Source organism: Halichoerus grypus, chromosome 5, assembly GCF_964656455.1.
Source record: "Halichoerus grypus chromosome 5, mHalGry1.hap1.1, whole genome shotgun sequence".
In the NCBI taxonomy this organism is placed as follows: domain Eukaryota; kingdom Metazoa; phylum Chordata; class Mammalia; order Carnivora; family Phocidae; genus Halichoerus; species Halichoerus grypus.
The window spans coordinates 124,525,936-124,545,530 of record NC_135716.1 but is presented as its reverse complement, the minus strand read 5'-3'; the positions used below and the strand labels follow the sequence as shown (position 1 = coordinate 124,545,530).

The 19,595-nt window shown below is 44.1% G+C and overlaps 1 protein-coding gene across 3 annotated transcripts in view; it reads left to right on the top strand.

The window, feature by feature from the left end:
• Positions 1 to 19,595, top strand: part of AK5 (adenylate kinase 5) — a 238,674-nt gene that overhangs the window by 199,542 nt on the left and 19,537 nt on the right. For all 3 annotated transcript variants that reach the window (XM_078072887.1, XM_078072886.1, XM_078072885.1), the window contains 2 exons: positions 10,101 to 10,264; positions 11,361 to 11,477. In XM_078072887.1, coding sequence (XP_077929013.1) covers positions 10,101 to 10,264; positions 11,361 to 11,477 — 281 coding nt within the window. The remainder of the gene's footprint in view (positions 1 to 10,100; positions 10,265 to 11,360; positions 11,478 to 19,595) is intronic.

Below are 19,595 nucleotides of genomic sequence, written 5' to 3'. Positions count from 1 at the left end.
AATGGTTTGTACTAAGAGCTATAGGAGTTCACAGCATCATGTGGTGGAAATGTTTAGGAATCACTGCCTTGGTGCATGCCATTTCCTCTCACCCAAGACCTGAACCTTCCTTGTCTTGTCTCTATCTAAGAGCTAAAGTCATGGAATCCAATTCCAGAGTCTTGTCTTAATTAGACATTTCACACGTCTTTCTGCACCTATGATAGATTCTGTGAATGGCAGGACTGTTCGAGTTGTCAAAACAGAGATGAAATCATGTCCCTAACGTCTCCAGGTTAGTAAGTGGTGGGGCTGATAGGGTTGCTAGTTTTAACAAATACAAATACAAGACAGCTAGTTAAATTCAAATTTTAGATAAACAGTGATGGGGTGTAGTGTAAGCCTGTCTGATGTAATAATTAACTGGATGTCAGCTGGCAACCCTATGGGGCCATCATGAAAGCCTGGCTCCTGGTTGACTGAAGGCTGTGCAGTGCATTTCTGAATAGCAGGTCTACCTGATTTCCAGAATGGCCTTACATGTGAGAGGCTGTAGAGCTTAGCAGTTACCAAGGCACAGGTGTGCCCTCAGATACAGATTTTTAACCTGTACAATAGGGTTGCAAATAGCACTTACTTCAAATAGTTGTTGTAAGGATTAAATGACTCTAGCTCTTACATACAGATAAGGCAAGGAAGGTTCAGGTCTTGGATGAGAGGAAAAGACAGGCACCAAGGCTGTGACTCCTAAACATTAAAACACACACACACACACACACACACACACACACACACTGATAGAATAGATACTTATTAGATCAAATATCAAGCCAAAGCACTGTGAACCAGACATCTTTATCTGAACAGTCTGCAGTGACTTCCCAAACATGTCTGTCTCTGAGCCACTTCACTGGTACAAAATAGGCCACAGTCCCCCCTTCTATTCTCTCAGGCTTGATGCCGAGAAAACAAAAAGTTCCCCTCATCTGCAAAAGAGAGGATGGCCCTGCTATTGATAAGGCGATGAGGATTTTTATTAACGATTGTAACAAGTATTCATTCACAATAGAACCATTATCTCAGCATTATTACATTGTAAATATTAAAGGAAAGATCAACAAAGACTCATGCAGTGAACACTGGGGAGCTCACAGCACATTACCTTCTTTAAAGGTCATCTAATCTAGAAGTTCCAAATTGGGTTAATCATCAGAATCATCTGGGGAATTTTTTAAAGATCATCTGATCATCTTTATTTATTATGAAAATATTTTAAACATTCAGCAAAACTGAAAGAATTTTACAGTGAACACTGGTACAGCCACCACCTAGATTCTGCCATTAACATTCTACTAAAACTTGTTTTATCACATATCTGTCCTTCTATCCATCCCTCTATCCATCCATCAATACATCTTTTTTTCCTTACACATCTCAAAGTGAAATGCAGATATCTGTATACTTTCCCTGGAGAGCTTTCTAAAACTATAATTTCCCAGGCTTCAACCCCAGTGGTTCACAGATCTAGTGATTTGGGAACGTTTTCAATACCCTAGGTGATTTTTCTGCACAGTCAAGTTTGGGAAAGTATCTGTCAGAAGAAGCTAGCTTATGCTGTAGAAACAAATAAACCCACCTAAAAATCTCTGTAGTGTAGAACAACAAAGATGTTTTTTCTTCTTCTTTCTCCTCTTCTTCTTCTTCTTCTTGTTCTGGACTAATACTACATGTTCATCAACAGGTGACTAGGATTCACTCTGGTAACCATGCTGATGGAACCCTTACTATCTGAAACATTGCTAGTTTCATGGTGAAGGGACGAGAGACATGGAAACCATGTCCTGGCTATAAAAACCTCTGTCTAGATTTGACTCACATCCACTTCTGCTCATATTTCATTGACCAAAGCACTTGGGAACTCTTAAGTTAAAAAAAGTAGGGGCAAATAATCCTTCCTCAGAGAGGAGCAGTATGGAAGGGAAGTTTGAATATTTAGGAAGAGTAATAAAACACACACACATAAACAGAGAGAGACAACCACTAATTTAATCCAGACTTGGGGCGCCTGGGTGGCTCAGTCGTTAGCATCTGTCTTCGGCTCAGGTCATGATCCCAGCTCCTGGGATTGAGCCCCACGTCAGGCTCCCTGCTCAGAGGGAAGCCTGCTTCTCCCTCTCCCACTCCCCGTGCTTGTGTTTCCTCTCTCGCTCTCTCTCTCTCTGTCAAATAAATAAATAAAATCTTTAAAAAAAAATTTAATCCAGACTCTTCAATTCACAGACAAGGAAGCCAGCGTCCAAAGAGCAAAATCTCCCAAGGTCTCCCAGGATCACTCAGCTAGTTCAATGCAGGAAGGGCCTAGAACCAAAGTCAGCTAACTCCCAGTGTCGTATACAGGGCTACCTCCCATTCCCTGAAGCTCTCAGCTTGTTTACCATTCATTCATTCACTGATCTAACAACTGCTGAGTGCCCACTATACACCAGGCCCTGATACAGAGGGCATAGCACCCGCCATCAAGAAGTTCATGGTCACGTGTGAAGTTTTTCCATATAACCTGCAACTGACCCTGTCACTGGCATATTTTATCCTATTCACCAAATAACCTGAAGCAGCAGTGCATTTCAGAACCTAACAGAGATGTTGTCTTTGAGGATAAAGATCTATTTTTCTTAGTTGTTTCCAGCCAGACAGAGTCAGTTCTCAGCAACAGCCTGCTGAAACTCAGCATGGTGATACAGCTCACCCCAGATACAGAAAGCTGAGAGTGACTCATAGCCTTACAGTGGCTGGGGATCACTCCTAGGGCACGGTCAGTTCATGATCCGAAGGAATAGTAGCTTTTCTCGGAAAGGAATCATTCAGTCACAAAAACCTAAACCCAAGCTTGGAGCACATTTTCATTTAGGGAGAAAGAAGTATTTCAAGAGGTAGGAATCGAATAGATTTTTAAACTCTCATGGCCATATAAAAATAGGATAGTTTGATATGCAAAAGACATTTGATACCTTCATGTAACTGTGAAGACTATCCATCTTTAAAGATGTTAAAATAGTATCACAATATAAAAGTGCTGTTCCCTAATTTGTAATTAAAGAGGTTGAAGTTCAAAGAGGATAAGTGACTTGATCAGTGTCCTCTAACTAGATACAGGTATGAGATATAAACTCGGAACTTGAGTCCTTTGGTCCAATGTTTCTTTGACATGAAAAGAAATCGAGTTGCCACTTTTGTGGACCCACAAGACTCCTAGACATCGGCCCTACTGAACAGTTGCCTGTGACACCATGCAAGGTTCTGTGGGGATACCAACAAAAATAAAGCAGTCTCTACTTTCTGTGAGCTTCAGCCTAGCAAAGGAAGGAAGAGAATGTGGGCAAAACATGTGTCCTGGAAGCCGGTGGAAGAGAGAATTCCAAGATGTTTATCAATGGTATTAAATGCTACTAAAGGGACAAAAACAGTAAAGACTAGAAGAAGGTCATTAAATTATATGGCAATTACACAATCACTCCTAAACTCTAAAATATCAACTTCAGAGAGTGATGACAGCAGGATGTGGCTTGCAAGAGGACAGGGAGTCAGTAAAAGAGAGGGAAATGGAAACAGTTTTAGGATGCCGAAAAGAATAGGAAAGAATATAAAAATAACTAGAGGATGCAGACAATGGTAGAAATATTTTCATTTGGATTGGAAAGAAACCAGCCTATTGTTACACAAAAGAGAGATAAGATGGTGCCAACTGAGAGGAGTACATTTAATGTGGACAAGAAGGAGGAGCAAGTTTTTGGAGCAGGAAGGAGGTGAGGATCCTTTCATCATCAAATAATTTATTCTTGGGGGAGATGGATGAAATAGGTGATGAGGACTAAGGAGTGCACTTGTGATGAGCACTGGGTGATGTGTGGAAGTGTTGAGTCACTATATTGTACACCTGAAACTAACATAACACTGTACGTTAACTCTACTGGAATTAAAATAATAAAAAAAATAAAAATAATTTATTCTTTGAGCCACGATTATGAAGCGTCAGTTGTGTTTCGCACTATGTTTGGGCACCAGAGTGAGCAAAGCATACCCGTAGCCCATGCTTGTGACACATCGAGTCCAATATGGAAGACAGACCTTAAGTAGATGGTAGACAGAGAGATGAGAGTCATTATACTATGAGAAGTGCTGTCAAGGAAAATGCCATATGGTGCTACAAGAGTCAAAGCAGAGAAGTCAACCTTCAGCTGAACAGTTGTGTAAAATAGTCTTCCAAACAAAAGAAAGGAGGGATGGAAGACAAAAGATGAAGACACATATGATTTGAAAATGTTGAGGAAAGAAGATAATCTTCACCTTCCTAGTGAATAGGAGGATTAAAAATACTTGTAAGAATGGGGCACCTGAGGGGCGCCTGGGTGGCTCAGTCGCTAAGCGTCTGCCTTCGGCTCAGGTCATGATCCCAGGGTCCTGGGATCGAGCCCCACATTGGGCTCCCTGCTCAGCAGGGAGTCTGCTTCTCCCTCCCCCACTCCCCCTGCTTGTGTTCCCTCTCTCGCTGTGTCTCTCTCTGTCAAATAAATAAATAAAATCTTTAAAATAAATAATACTTGTAAGAATAAGAATGTTTGAGTATGTTGGAAGAATATGTTGGAAGATTTGAGGACAATGGGGAAATACTAGAATCTATCCATGGACATCCAATTTGGTATCAGCAAAAGAGGAATATATTTACACAGAAGCAGTAGAAGCTATTTTGAAGTTAGAAAGCATGACCCAGGTTGGCTTGGTTCTCTGGCTTTCTCAAGGAATCCTTAGCAACCCGGAGTAGATGCGCATAAAGTAAAGTAAGTGGGTTGGGCACAGAGTAGTTGGTGGTTCTCATGGCAGCCACAACAGAATTCAATGGGGTCAAAGGATTCACAGCTATTAGAAAGGGCCTGGTGGGGCTGCCTGGGTGGCTCAGTCATTAAGCGTCTGCCTTCGGCTCAGGTCATGATCCCAAGTCCTGGGATCAAGCACCGGTCCTGGGATCGAGCCCCACATCGGGCGGGGAGCCTGCTTCTCCCTCTCCCTCTGCCTGCAGCTCCCCCTGCTTGTGCACACTCTCTCTCTCTCTCTCAAATAAATAAAATCTTAAAAAAAAATTGAAAGGGCCTGATGTCCAGCTGGCTAAGGAGGTAAGTGGTCCAAAGGGAATGGACCAACTCAATGAGGTCACAAAGAGGGCAGAGAACAAGCTGAGAAGTGAGGTCAAGGGAAAAGAAAAAGGGGAGAGAAAGACATGAGCAGAGTGGAACGACAGACCCACAGCATAAGGAACTCTCAGTTTCTGCCAGATCAATAGGGAGCTAAAATTGGGTCAGTGATGCAGGTCATTGGTGCTGAAGAGGTTTAAAGAATGCTGAGGCTCGGGTGGGAATGAAGGCCTGGAAAACTTTGTTGATGACAGTTAGAACCCAGAGAATGCAGTGTCTTACAGAAAATAAACTTTGTTGAGTTTTCTAAATCAGATACGTGTGTGTGTGTGTGTAAACACAGATGCTGATATGTATCTTAATTACCTACAAATGGTCTGGACATCCCTAAGTAATGGCTAATCCCCAAATGTTAGATTATGTGTAATTCAAACCCCGATATGCTGGATGACACCCTGCAGATGCAGATGTAGTTCTGGAGAACTAGCAGGATGAGGAACCTTCCCTTTTTATATGTAACATTTACCAAGCACCAATCTTTGGGCAGAGAGATGGGGACAAGGAGAGTTTTTCATGAGATTTGGGAGAGAGGGACAGATTTCAGAGACTTTTCAAATGTAGACTCAGCTTTTCAAAGTTGTCTAACAACTGGTCAGGAATGGGAGAGAAGGAGGAAGGAGCGTCTAAGGTGGAATGAGGCAGAGAGTTGGTTCTCATTTCCCCTCATTTTACAGATGAAGAAACTAAGGCTCAGGGAAAGTCAAACTCCCCTGTGGCCACACGACTTGTAAGGGGCAGAGCCGGGGTCTTATTGACCCATCTACCTGCCCGGTGCCCTTCCCAGTACATTACTCTCCTCCCCTTCCTGCCATTCTCCGCAGGACCTCCTCACACTCCAAACCACTGTACTAAAAGTACCGGCTCACCCTTCATGCTCTTCTTTTCCTGTGTCAGTGAATTGTGCATACTCATTGATTCCTGCCGGGGCGAGGAGTCCCTCCCAGTGTTTGTGCGATGGTGTTTACAGACCCGGCTCATTGGCCTGTCTCACTGCTGTGATGTTGGGTTCACCTGCCAGCCTGCCATTGGACTGAATTCTCTGATGGAAAGGACAGGGCCTCGGAGTCTTTTTACTCTCAGTGCTTCGCCCGTGCTGCCCAGCAGATGTTAGTCAAATGAAGAGCTGTATTAATAGGCTTCATTCCAGGTGGCGCCCTACAGTTAACAAGATACCATAAAATGCCAACAAAGGACATTATAACCTGCTTTATGCCATTACTATTTGAAATATTTAAAGATAAAAGTGTAATAGAAACTTACATACTCGCATTTGTTTGGATGGGGGGTTCAACTAATTCTCCACCTGACATCATCATTTGTTTGGTCTTTTCTTCCTGAGCCTAGAATGTGCTACCACACACCAGCTTTGCCATCCCATCCTGACGCCAAGCACCCTGCCATAGTTGCTTTGGAGTCAGGTCTTCTCTTGCAGGGCCCAGCCAACGAAGCCAGGAGTTGGCTCCTAAGAGGGGATTGGCTGATGGATCCAGGAGCTGCCTCGGCTCCGGGAAATAGAGAGCTCACTGGAGAAGGGGGCCACGCGGGCCTGTGAGGTGATGCAGCTTTCAGCTGCACCTCAAAGAACAACAAGGACCCCGGGTTGGCAGCTCTTCTGCAGGGCCTCCTTCTGTAATAGCTCTGTTGGAACCTCAGTCGGGGGGGTGGGGGGGGACCTACTGAGCTGTGACGTGAGAGTTCCCAGTATTTCCGCTTGCACAATATAGTGCCTTGGGCTTTCCATGGAAAAATTTTAAATTATATTGGAGGTCTAGAAGAAGGATTTCTCAACTTTTTTTTCTTTTGATGTGTTGCGACCCCTTCAAAAACAGGATCTCATATCGCAGACGCTGTGTGAATGACACCGCGAGGTCTTGCGTATAGGGTCGCTCGGGGCTGTGAGCCTTGAGTAATGATCCACCAGAAGTCAGTGAGATGACAGGAAATGTGACAACTCCTCATCTGCTATCAGTCATCTTGTCACCTGAGAACACAGCCCACTCGTTCTGATATGTGGCACCTCAAAAGATTTTTTTCCATTATAACAAATTATCCTGGAGGGATATCAAGGCCCCATTGTTTTTTATTTAAAAGTCGTAAGGCCTCAAAGATGTGCAAGTGACATGATATGAAAATTCATATTTCTACTCGCAGTTTTTGTGCCGCAGTGATAAAAATCTCTTTGTTCTCCGGTTGGGAGCCATGGGAAGAATCGAGGCATTGTGTGGATTACTTAAAATTCCACTGTGCCTGCACCATTTGGCCAAAGAATGCTGAGAATTTGCCGCTGTTGGTCCACAAAAGGCTCCTAAGTGGGGCAGGGCTGCCGTTGAACACACAGCTGTTGTTCATTTGAGCTGAAGATTTTTAATTGCCTTTGCGTCAAAATTTATTAAATAACATTTTAGAGGAACAAAAACTGTAATAGTCGGATTTGTGGAATGCTGAAGGAAGAAAGTCATTGGAGCGCAGCATTTTTGCCTTGTAAGCCGAGTCTGAAAATACCTTTTCCACATGACTGGCTTCCAGCCATCCCAAGAGAAGGGTTTCTAGGTGAATCCGGCCGCAGAAGCCCCGGAGGCGTCTGCAGGGGCTCAGCCCCTCGTCATCCTTACTCTTTTATCTGGAAGCACTTCGTGCCTGAGTGACCTTCTCTTGTTCCCATACTCCCCCTCCGTTTCTGTTATCGTAGGAGACGAGTCCTGGTGCTCAGAGCGAGTGTGGCACTAGCTGGGGACCAGCTGCCCCTCCTGAGTGGTCTGCCTTCTTTTTGTGAGCCTCTGGAACCGCTGTTTTCCTGTTGCGTCTAGCCCACCCACGACAGTCCCGTGAGGTGTCGGAACCCTTCCCGATTAGCGGGCAGCGGAAGGGAGAAGACGTGGACCTTTCCTTTATTATCTGCCAAGGCAAAGGAGAGAAAAGACGAGGCCCTTCTTCTAACAAGGAACAACAACTAAGCTTCCCTCAAGAGGGAAGTTGCTAACTGTCCTGAGAAAGGGGTTTTGAATATGAAGAGAGGCGAACCAGGGAAATGGCGGAATAAGTCATAAATCCTCACCACCATGTTAACATCTCCACCACGTTTTGCATTTTAGTGTTCAGTATTCCCTCTAACAGGAAAAAGTTCAGTTCCTCAGGCACTTATGAAGCACCTACTGTGTACAAGGTGCGATACTAGTGAGGCACCTGGAGGCCAAGTGGCAGACAGGCCGAGGGCACCCACGTGCTGTCAAAACCACGCCCTCCCGCAGAGGGGAGGGCGGGCAGAACTGATTCCTGGCAGAAGGGGCAAGCAACTGACGGAGGCCTAAGAGATGAAGAGGATCCCAATAGTTAGAGGAGGAAGGAAGGGCCTACAAGGCTGAGGATCTGGGAGAACAAAAGCATGGTGGCCTGGAAAAATATGTCTTGTTGCAGAGACAGTATGTAGCTGGACATGACAGTGTTAGACGAGGATAAGAAATGAAAAAAAAAAAAAAAAAGGTTGCAGAGGTTAAACTAGATTCTGGAAGGTTGAAATGCCACTCTAAGGAGTTTGGATCTTATCCTGTGGGGACTGGGAAGCCATTGAATGCTCTGGAGCTGTGAAGTGTCAATGCTTTTCAGGCAAATCATCCTGCTAGCAGGTCTGCTGGACTCTAGAGCCTCACCCACTCCCCGGTGCAGAGGCAGAATTACTCTTGAGGACCTGCTCATCCTATAGACAAGCCTGGCTAGCAGGGAAGAGAGGAGGAAATGCCTCTAAGAGCCAGAGTCCAGGCTTCACATCCTTGACTTGCTACATACTAGCCGTGCAGCTATGGCAGTTGAGTTAATTCTCTGTGCCTCTGCTTCCCCATCTATAAAATGAGGGCAAGAGTGCCTGCCTCTTAAGATTATTTTAAATTAATACATAAAATGCTTAGAACAGTGGGTGGTACAGTAAGCTCCTGATAAAGGTTAGCTATGATTTTACATCTGAAAAGAAGGTCTTCCAACTTAGCAATTGGTTGAAATTGGGGTGAGGGAAGGCAAGAGAAAGAGTCAAGGGTATAATGCTCATCCAAGGAATATGGCTCATACTCAGAACTAATAATAATATTCAGAAAACAGCAGAAAAAAATCATATTGAATTCTATTCTACAAAATAATCTTAAAAAGTGCCGAGGAAACATGAAGCTTCCACTCCTTCTATATGGAAGGAGACCTGAAGGACCTGACAACTAAAGGCAATGCTTGATTCTGAATTTGACCCATTGGCTTCAAAGGACATTACTGGAACAAATCCACTGAAATCTGAATGGGTTCTGAAGATGTAGTTATGTAGCAAGATGTGTTTAGCTCCTTGTCTGGAGGCAGTGAAACCAAAGTGTTCTGTAGTGATGAGGCATCAGGAGCTACTTACTCTCAAATATTTCAGGAAGTTCTTTATTCTCTACTGATAACTCTTCTCTACAGTTGGGATTGTTTGAAAATGAAAACAATGTATTTTAAAACTTAATAGCTAAGATTTGTTGAGCGCCCACTGTGTACCTGGCACCGTGGTCAGTGCTTTGCACATGAGCATATTCAGTTCCCCAGGAAACTCTCTTTCATCTCTACCAAAAGAGTCCTGCGCCCCTCCCCAGTGCCCCTGGAGCAGCATGAACTCTCCCCACTAGAACACTACAGTAGTTACCTACTAACTGCTTGGTGTGTATAACGCCTGCCCACCCCCCTGCCCTGGACAGCCCACTCTTTGAGGGCAAGGAATGTACCCCATTCTCCGCTGTATCCATAACTCCCAACACAGCTCCCTATAAAGCATAAGTACCCCATACGTGCTTGGTGAATGAAGTGCATAGACTTGTACACCATGGCGACTTGGGACGAGTGTCTGATACATGACTCCTTTTCTAGGTGGCCCAGGCTCTGGCAAAGGCACACAGTGTGAAAAGCTGGTGGAAAAATATGGGTTTACACATCTCTCGACTAGTGAGCTCCTGCGTAATGAGCTGGCATCAGAATCTGAAAGAAGCAAATTGATCAGAGATATCATGGAACGTGGCGACCTGGTGCCCTCAGTAAGCAACAGCTGCTTTCCCTGGTGGTGGGGGGGGGGCGGATATTTGGGAGTGTTGCAGTTAGTCTAAGCTGCTGGAGAAAAGAAGCCCCAAAAGACAATAGCTACATTTTATTTCTCTCTGATGTGAAAGTCAAGAGGCAGGTGGAGGGTGCTTAGCAGAGACCCATCTGCCAGACTATGTACCGGCCCAGGTTCCTTCCACTCTGTTGCTCTGCCAGCCCCTCAAGTGTTAGCCTATCTCATATTCTCCCAGGAAACTGGTCCCCACGTTAGTGTTAAAACCTTCAAAGCAGAGGTGAGCATGCTGCAGCAGAACCTATAATTAGAACCCTCTGGAAAATAGAAAATAATGTTTTAGTCTAGTTCTGGAAAGTATGATAGCATTATCTTGCAATCTGGTATCTTCCTTAGATAGTTTAAGTAAAGAATATCCCTTTCATGCATCTTTTTTCCTTTCAAGTCACCATCCATCTCTGAGCTGCTGGATGCCATAGGTATCAAAAAATATTCATTCCTGCCCTACGAGGGCCCACGCGAGGCTCTGTAATTAGGGCTGGTACAGCGCAGGCTGTATTAGCTAACAGAGCTTTATGCTTCCTCTTCAACCAGCTACCGTCCCTAGCAATTCTCTCAAGTCAGTGAATATCAACTGTTATAAAATATTTACTGGAAAAAATCAACAGAGAAGCACATTCTATACCATGTTTTGCCTAGTTTTAAACTGCCATTATGCTTAATTTATGCAGTGTTACCATATGAAATACAGCCACTATATTTCATCTATTCTAAGATGCTATTTTAAGACACCCCAGTAAAATATAACTGATAAACTATTCCATATATAACTATATACGAGCACAAAAAAACACTATTAAACTGTGACTGATTGTAAGATATCTACCAATTTTATAGACAATAAAATGTGGGGGGAAAGTGAGCCTAAGAGTGGATGAAATATGATACATTTCTGTCGGCTGTTAATCTTATCTGAACCTTTCTCCCTTCCAAAATGGGATGACTAGTGGAGATGGGTGGTAATGCTAGTGTTGTTCTGTACAAGAGCTCAGATCCTGACCACTGTCTCTCTGCTCCAGGGCATCATTCTGGAGCTCCTGAAGGAGGCCATGTTGGCCAGCCTCAGCGACACCAAGGGCTTCCTGATTGACGGCTATCCCCAGGAAGTGAAGCAAGGGGAAGAGTTCGGACGTAGGGTGAGCTGTTTTTATGGAGATCTTCCCAGAAGGAAAATAAGGGACGTCATTGAGGTTGGGGGATAAATTCAAAAGTCTATCCCTCTCCTAATTACATTAATCAAACTTTCAGTTGCAAATGGCAAAAACTCAACACAAACTGACCAAAAAAGAGGGGAGTGGGGTGGGTGGGTGATGGTGCTGGATTTATTGACTCAAGTAACTAAAATGTCCAGGAGTGGTTCACACTTGGTTGGACCCATGTATCCAAATTTGTTCATCCATTGTGTGCCTTTCTCCATCTCTTGGATTCCGGGCTTATATTTCACCATCTAAATGATCTCAGAGAGAGTGTTTTCCTTTTCCAATGGGGGCAGCAGATGACCCAGGGTAGTGTTTCATTATCCTGGATTAGGTCATGAGCCCATCGCTGAACCAATCACTGTGGCCAAGGGGAAGACGGGAGGGCATATAATGGAATATCTAGGAATACACTGATTCATGCTGGAAGACCAGGCCGGGGATGGGAAGGGAGGAGGGAGCACCGTACCTGAAGCGCTCAGACTGAGAAAGGAAAGGGAAATTATCTAAGAAAGAATAGGGATGCCCTTAGAAGCCAGAAAGGGAATTGATGCTGGACAGGTAGAGTCAAATGTATGCACCGCTCCCACCTCCCAGCATCCAACCTCCCCAAGTCCCTCCATCTCCTAGTGAAGCAGGTGGGGCAGGGCCACTCACCGGGGAACAGTAGTAAGTAAAAACCATCATAACTATCCTTCATTGAACCTACTCTGGGCTCGCTCTGGTGTTACACACTGTATATCCATTTACCTCTAAAGTCCAAGCAAGGGGGAAGCAATTGTCCCCAGTTATTAAACAAAGATTCCAGAGCTCACAAGAATTCATATTTATCTAGATAGCTCTTTAGTTTTAAGACATTTTCATATTTCATTTCATATATTTTTAATAACCTTTTTAGATAGATAGAGGAGGTATTTTCTTCATGTTAAAAGTGATGAATTTAGCCCAAAGAGATTACATGACTTGCTCACAGTCACATGTCTGGTAAGTGACAACTGCTGGTAGGATGAAGATTCCAGAGCCCGTCTCCATCCGTCTCTAACACTGCAATGTGGATTACAGTGAATCGGACTTGTATGTCTCCTGGAGGTTAGTCTGACCTTCTGAGCCTGTTTGATTGAACTTCCTTAGGTAGTATCTGAATATTTAAAGGCCATTTGCTCACCTTCCCCTACATTTCCTGCCAGGAACCAAAGTCAAAGAAAAAATGTGCTGGCCTGGTTGGCAAGAGTGGGATGAGCCCACCAGGGCTGTCCCTCCGCTCTGGAGCCTCTAGCAGCAAGGTGGGAGTAGCAGAACCTATGACTCTGGTGGTTCCAGGAAGTTCCCAATGGGGGGCGCTCACAGCCAGTATTCTACTGAGCTTTCTCCCGCACAACAAACCACTTTAAGAGCTCAAACTTCGATATACATCAACTACTTTTTTCAAAAAAAATGGAATTGGGAAGATTGCTATACCTTTTTTAAATATCATGATAAAATACCCATAACATAAAAGTTAACATCTGAACCACTTTTAAGTGTAGAGTTCAGTAGTGTTATGTGTATTTGCGGTGTTGTGCAACCAGTCTCAAGAAGTCTTTTCTTGGAAAACTGAAATTCTACACCCATTAAACAACAACTCCGTGTCTCTCTCACCCCCGCTCCAGCCCCTGCAACCACCATTTTACTTTTAGCTCTATGAATTTGATGACTCTAGGGACCTCTTCTAAGTGGAATCAGCCTGATTTGTCCTTTTGTGGTTGGCCTATTTCACTTAGCATCATGTCCTCAAGGTTATTCATGTTGTAACATGTGTTACAATTTCCTTCCTTTTTAAGGCTGAAGAATATTTTGTTTATCCATTCATCCATGAACAGTTACTTGGGTTGCTTCCACTCTTCGGCTATTGTAACTAATGCTACGAACATGGATGTACAAATCTCTCTTCAGGACTTTGCTTTCAACTCCTTTGGGTATATATACAGAAATGTAATCACTGGAGCGTCTGGTAATTCTATCACACACCACCTACTGTTGCCGCTGCGCCATTTTACATTCCCACTAGCAGTGCACGAGCATTCCAGCTTCTCTGCATCTTCACCAACACCTGTTATTTTCTGGGGGTTTTGGGAGTAGCCACCCTAATGGGCATGAGGTGATCTCTTATTGTGGTTTTGGTTTGCATTTTCCCAAAGATGAATGAAAGATGTTGAGCATCTGTTCATGTTCTTGTTGACCATTTATATATCTTCTTTGGAGAAATGCCTATTCACATCCCTTGCCCATTTTTGAATCAGGTTGTTTGGTTTCTTGTTATTGAGTTGTAGGAGTTATTTATATATCAGATATATAATTTGCTAATATTTTCTCCCATTCTGTATGTTGCCTTTCGTTCTGTTGATTGTGTCCTTTGATGCACAGTTTTTTTTAAGATTTTATTTTTGTAGTAATCTCCACACCCACCATGGAGCTCGAACTCACAACCCCAAGATCAAGAGTTGCATGCTCCACTGACTGAGCCAGACAGGCACCCCGATGCACAGAAACTTTTTATTTTGATATAGTCTAATTTATCTGTTTTTGCTTTTGTTCCCTGTGGAGTTTTTTTTGAAGGTTTTATTTATTTATTTGACAGAGAGAGACAGCTAGAGAGGGAACACAAACAGGGGGAGTGGGAGAGAGAAGCAGGCTCCCCTGCTGAGCAGAGAGCCCGATGCAGGGCTCCATCCCAGGACCCTGGGATCATGACCTGTGCCGAAGGCAGACGCTTAACGACTGAGCCACCCAGGCGCCCCATGTTCCCTGTGTTTTAATGTCATGTCCAAGAAACCACTGCCAAATCCAATGTCATGAAGCTTTTCTCTTATTTTCTTTAAGAATTTTATAGTTTTAGTTCTTTCATTTAAGTCTTTAATTCATTTTGACCAATTTTTGTTTGTGGTGCAAAGTAAGGGTCCAGTTTCATCCTTTTGCATGTGGGTATGTGGTTCTCCCAATACCATTTGTTGGAAAGACTGTTTTTTCCCAGTTGAATGGTCTTGACACCCTTGTCAAAAATCGTTGGACCATCTGTGTAAGAGTTTATTTCTGGGCCCTGTCTTCTGTTCCATGGTCTGTCTGTCTGTCCTTATGCCAGTACCACACTGTTTCTATCACTGTGACTTTGTAATAAGTTTTTCAATCAGGAAGTGTGAGACCTCTAACTTGGCTCTTTTTCAAGATTGCTTTGCCTATTGAGGAAACCTTGAAATTCCATGTGAATTTTAGGATGGGTATTTCTATTTCTGCAAAAAAAAAAAAAAAGCCAATGCCATTGGGACTTTGATAGGGGTTGCTTTAAATCTAGATCGCTGTGGGTGGTACTCACATCTTAACCATATTGAGTCTTCCGTAGACTGTTTTACATTTTAGCTTCTTCTAGTCTTTTAGCCAAGCTGTGGATAAGGTTCCTGGGGATACACCATGAATAACTGAGTAACCGGGAAGTGTTTTCTACACGACTTCAGAAACAGGGCCTTGGCAAGTCTAGAGGATGGAGAGAGGATAGAGAGGAGTTGTTGTGGGGTCAGGCCCTTGACAAGGGCTGCCTGCTAGCAGGGATTGGCGGCTGGAGGCACACCATTCAAATACAGTGGGGGATACCCTGTAACGGCCACAGGGCCCACGGCGTTTCCTAAGCTTCAGGCTTCACGGTGACAGCACACTTCTAGGTGATTTCACTGAAACTTACTTCGCCTGTGAACTTAAGGTCTGAAGAGCCCTGGGAGGGTCTCTAAGAGAGTCAGGACAGGTCATGCAATACTAGCTTGGAAGTGCTGGGGGAAAATGTCTTTGAAAAGTCTACTTTTCTAAATTGTTCTTTTGAAGCCCCCAAATGGTCCAGTGTGGTAAGGAAGATGTGTGGTAAAGATGAGCATGTCTTTTTTTTTTTTTTTTTTTTGTCAACTACTAAGTGCAAACAACAATTATAAAAGTTATAATCCATATTCTCCCTTGGGGATTTTTATAACTGGAGGCAAATCTCTGATTTTAGGCCTGTGGGGTTCCAAACTGTTTTGAGCAGTGGCATTCACGTAGAGCTTCTTTAAAGCATGTCAGTCAAGTGGTCCGGAGTTCAAAAAGCTGCATCTTGCCTCTGTCCTATATTAGTGCGACTCTGGGCAAGTCACTCAACTTCAGCCTCCTCCTCTGGACAATGGAGGTAATAACACATCTGCCAAACCCTAATTCGAGGATTTTGTGAACATTGAATGACATAACATACATAACTGTGTTTTCTAAACTATAAAAGGCTATAAAATATTATCTCATTTAGGGTCAGTTTTTGTTTTTTTGTTTTTTTTTTTTGAGAGAGAGAGCGGTCACATGCAGGGGGAGGGGCAAAGGGAAAGGAAAAGAGAGAATCGTAAGTAGACTCCACGCTCAGCACAGAGCATGACACGGGGCTTGATCCCACAACCCTGAGATCATGACCTGAGCCGAAATCAAGAGTCGGACACTTAACCAACTGAGCCACCCAGGTGCCCCAGAGTCACTCATTTTTTTAAATCACAGCTCACACAAATCTGTAAATCCCGATTTGGTCAAACCTTTCTCCTTTGCTTATAACCCAGGTAGCATGAAGTAAAGGTTTTACATGGCTAGTGGTCTGTCCCTGGCCTTTGGCATATATGAATTCAAGAACCCATATGATTTCCCCCAAAGTAAAGCAGAACTCTCCCTCCCACTGGGGGCCCCATTCAGACAGGCATTAGAATGTGGCAGAGGGGCGCCTAGGTAGCTCAGTCGGTTAAGTCTGCCTTGGGCTCGGGTCATGATCTCAGGGTCCTGGGATCAAGCCCCAGCTCCCAGTTCAGTGCGGAGCCTGCTTCTCCCTATCCCTGTGCCCCTCCCCTGCTTGTGCTCTCTATCTGTCTCTCGATCTCTCTCTCAAATAAATAAATAAAATCTTAAAAAAAAAAAAAGGAATGTGGCAGAGAAGAAAGCTTACTGGAACTCAGGAGTGAGAAAGAGTCATTAGCGTGGTGACCAGGCAGTTTCAACCAATGTTAAAACTCATGATGCCATTTCAAAAAATACGCAAGTGCCCAGTTTCATTAATGAACTGATGACCTACAGTGAGAGGTCTACAGAAACAGTCTTTTACACACTGCTGGGAGGAGTTTGCAAAGGTCAAGCATGGTATTGATTTGTCCCTGGGTACAGTGACCTTGGAAGATTCTAATACAGCCTTACTTAGGCTGTATGCAAGGGAACACATCCAACCTTCCAAAGCAACTACTTGCTTTAAACTTGACCAGAAGAACAAAGATGCTAAAAATACACAGAATGAGCCACTCTTGATTCATTTATGCCCCTGCAGGGACCCCATTGTTTGTAGAGCCCCCTCCAAATTACAGGCAAGGAATTAATTTGAAATTTGGCAAAGACAAACACAGACATCTGATTTTCTCCAGAGCTTTAGAGCAATCAGCCAGGTTGGGAGCAGAGTGAGCGTTTCTCATGCACCAATCAGGCCCACAACTGTTTGAAGCCCATTCAGGCCTGGGAATGGTTTTAACCAGCCTTTCTGTGTCGCAGAGACTGATGTGCCTGCTGCATGGGACCATCTGTTGCTGAAAAACCCCAGTTCAGTTCGTTAGGCTGACGTTCTTACGTACCTATAGTTGAGTCCTCTGAGACGCAGCGTCTGTAAGGATTTGCTTGACTGCTGTACATGACCTCACCGAAAACCAAACCCAAACTAGTGTCCACTGCTTAAGGGTGTGTCTGTGTGCGATTTCTCTACTACTGTCCTATCTTCTATTCCCAAAGCTGGTTTTGGCCCCACTGAATTCATGATCTGTGCCTTCAGTATCCAACATGGTATATGGGGGGGGGGGTGTCAGTGTGTGTGAGTGTGTGTGTGTGTGTGTGTGCACGCGCCCGCACAGGTGTGTCGACGTGTGCGTGACAGGGGCAGAGGAATATGAAGAAGGAGTTGAGGTTTCTGACCATCAACTCCATCTTCTACTCCAGTTGAGAACTGCTGGGCACAGTGTCCATGTCCTAACAGGCCTGTATTCGGAGCTCTGCTGCACAACTCACTGGCAAGTCACTTAACTTTATCTCAATTTCCTCTTCTGTAAAACATAAATTGAAAATGGCTACAGCCATGCCTCTTGGGAAGATTGGATGGGGTCCTTGAAGAGTACCTGACACATTCATAAGCCTACATATGGTGTTCAATAAATTGTTAGTCTTTTCCAGAATGACGTATTTTTCTGACTGCAGAAATAAAAACTGTATAGCTCTGAGACAATACAGAAAAGTATAAAACAAAGACTAATCACCCAGAGGTAACTCCTATTAACCTTGTCATGTCTGTTCTTCCAGTCTGAGTTCTACCCATTTGTATACAGATAATATCATATGGAATACATAACTAATAGAGTAATAGCTGTTATTTTCTGAGCACTCGAAATATGCCAGGAATTGAACTAGATGCTTTACATATGTCATTTTATTAATCTTTATAATCCTATTCAGCAGATACTGTTGTTTCCACTCTGTAGAGTTATTATCGTCTCCAAGAGGGCTATGTGCTTAGCCTGGCTCTCCAGTGTGAAATTGAAGTGCTTTCCTACATTAACCCAACCTTGTGCTCAACAACAGCCAAACTAAACAGATATTAACAGAAATAAAATGCATGTGCTTGCTCTTGGCTTTTCCCTCCCAGGAGCCTCTTAGCTGAAATTGTGCCCTTCGCCTGAATATGCAGATCATTTTCCTGGGTGTGTGCAGGATGACATTACTATCCCTCTTAACTACCTCATAACACTTCCATCTACAGGATAAGTGATTCTCATTTTCAGAATGAGTTCTTCCCCAAAAAAAATAAAAGCGGGGGGGGGGGGGTTATGAATCTGGCCAAAGGTCTTTCTAGTTGGTGTGTTCTAGTTGCTTGGAATTGTGAGGAGCCTTGGGGACAACCTTGGGATTCCCCACTTGCAATTTTCTGCCCTCCTCATCTGACTTCCAGTTCGTTATAGAACTTTGAGCTGTGTAATGATAGTATGGTAGCAGCGGGATGGTATTATTATTACTAGGGTTGTGTGTTCAAGAATGCTGGAATGACCCAGATACCCCTCCTCTAGGGAGGTTCCTTAAGGGGAGGTACCTCTGAGGTGAGAGCAAATGGGAAATAGGCATGCCACTTTCTTGTTAACCAAGGGCCCTTACCTCCCAGCGCGGTGAAACCAGGAAATATGCTGGAGCATGTAACTTAGGTGAAAAGCATGGGTGGGGCCTCTGACTCTTTCTAAACCCAAATCTGACCAATGGGGGATTTTACAATTCAAAGGGATGAATATATTGCCAGGCTCACATTTATGTAGTGCTTAAAATGGGCCAGGCACTTGACATCTATTAACTCATTCATCCTGGCAATTGTCCTATTGAGGTAGAAACTATTATTATCCTCATTTTAAAATGAGGAAAATGAGGCACTCAGAGAGAACAAGACAGCTATTTCTCCCAACAAAAGAGAGTTTCTGGGTGGCATGCCCCTGCCCACTGGTAAATATGGCCCAACCAGTGTCCTGACTTAATCAGAACAAAACTAAAGTGTGGGTCAGAGGAGAGCAGGGTAAACTCCCCGTCCCGTCCCACCTGCTGGGATCAGGCAAAGTCATTATCCCAAGGCAGCTGAAGCTGACATTCTCATCCTGGTGGCTGCTCTCAGCTGGGATGAGCGCTCATCCCAACTCGATCCCAAGATGCAGCGAGAGCCGGCTTCCAAAAAATATAATGGTCTCTCACACCACCCACTTCCTTTCCCACTGTCTTGCCCTCCTCTCCTGGCCCTGTTTGGCCCACCAGGCATCTGGCCTGAGCCCCGTCCTGAAGGAGAAGTCCACGAGGGTGAAGTCACCAGGCTTTGGAGCCACACACAGCTGACTCAGGACTGTCATTAACAGTCCTCAGTGGCTTTGGGCAAGTTAACCTCCCTGAGCCTCCATTTCCTCTTACTCAGAAGAGAGATGATACTTCCCAGCAGGAAAAGGGCTAAACGGGCTAAAGGGATGGCTGTAGGTA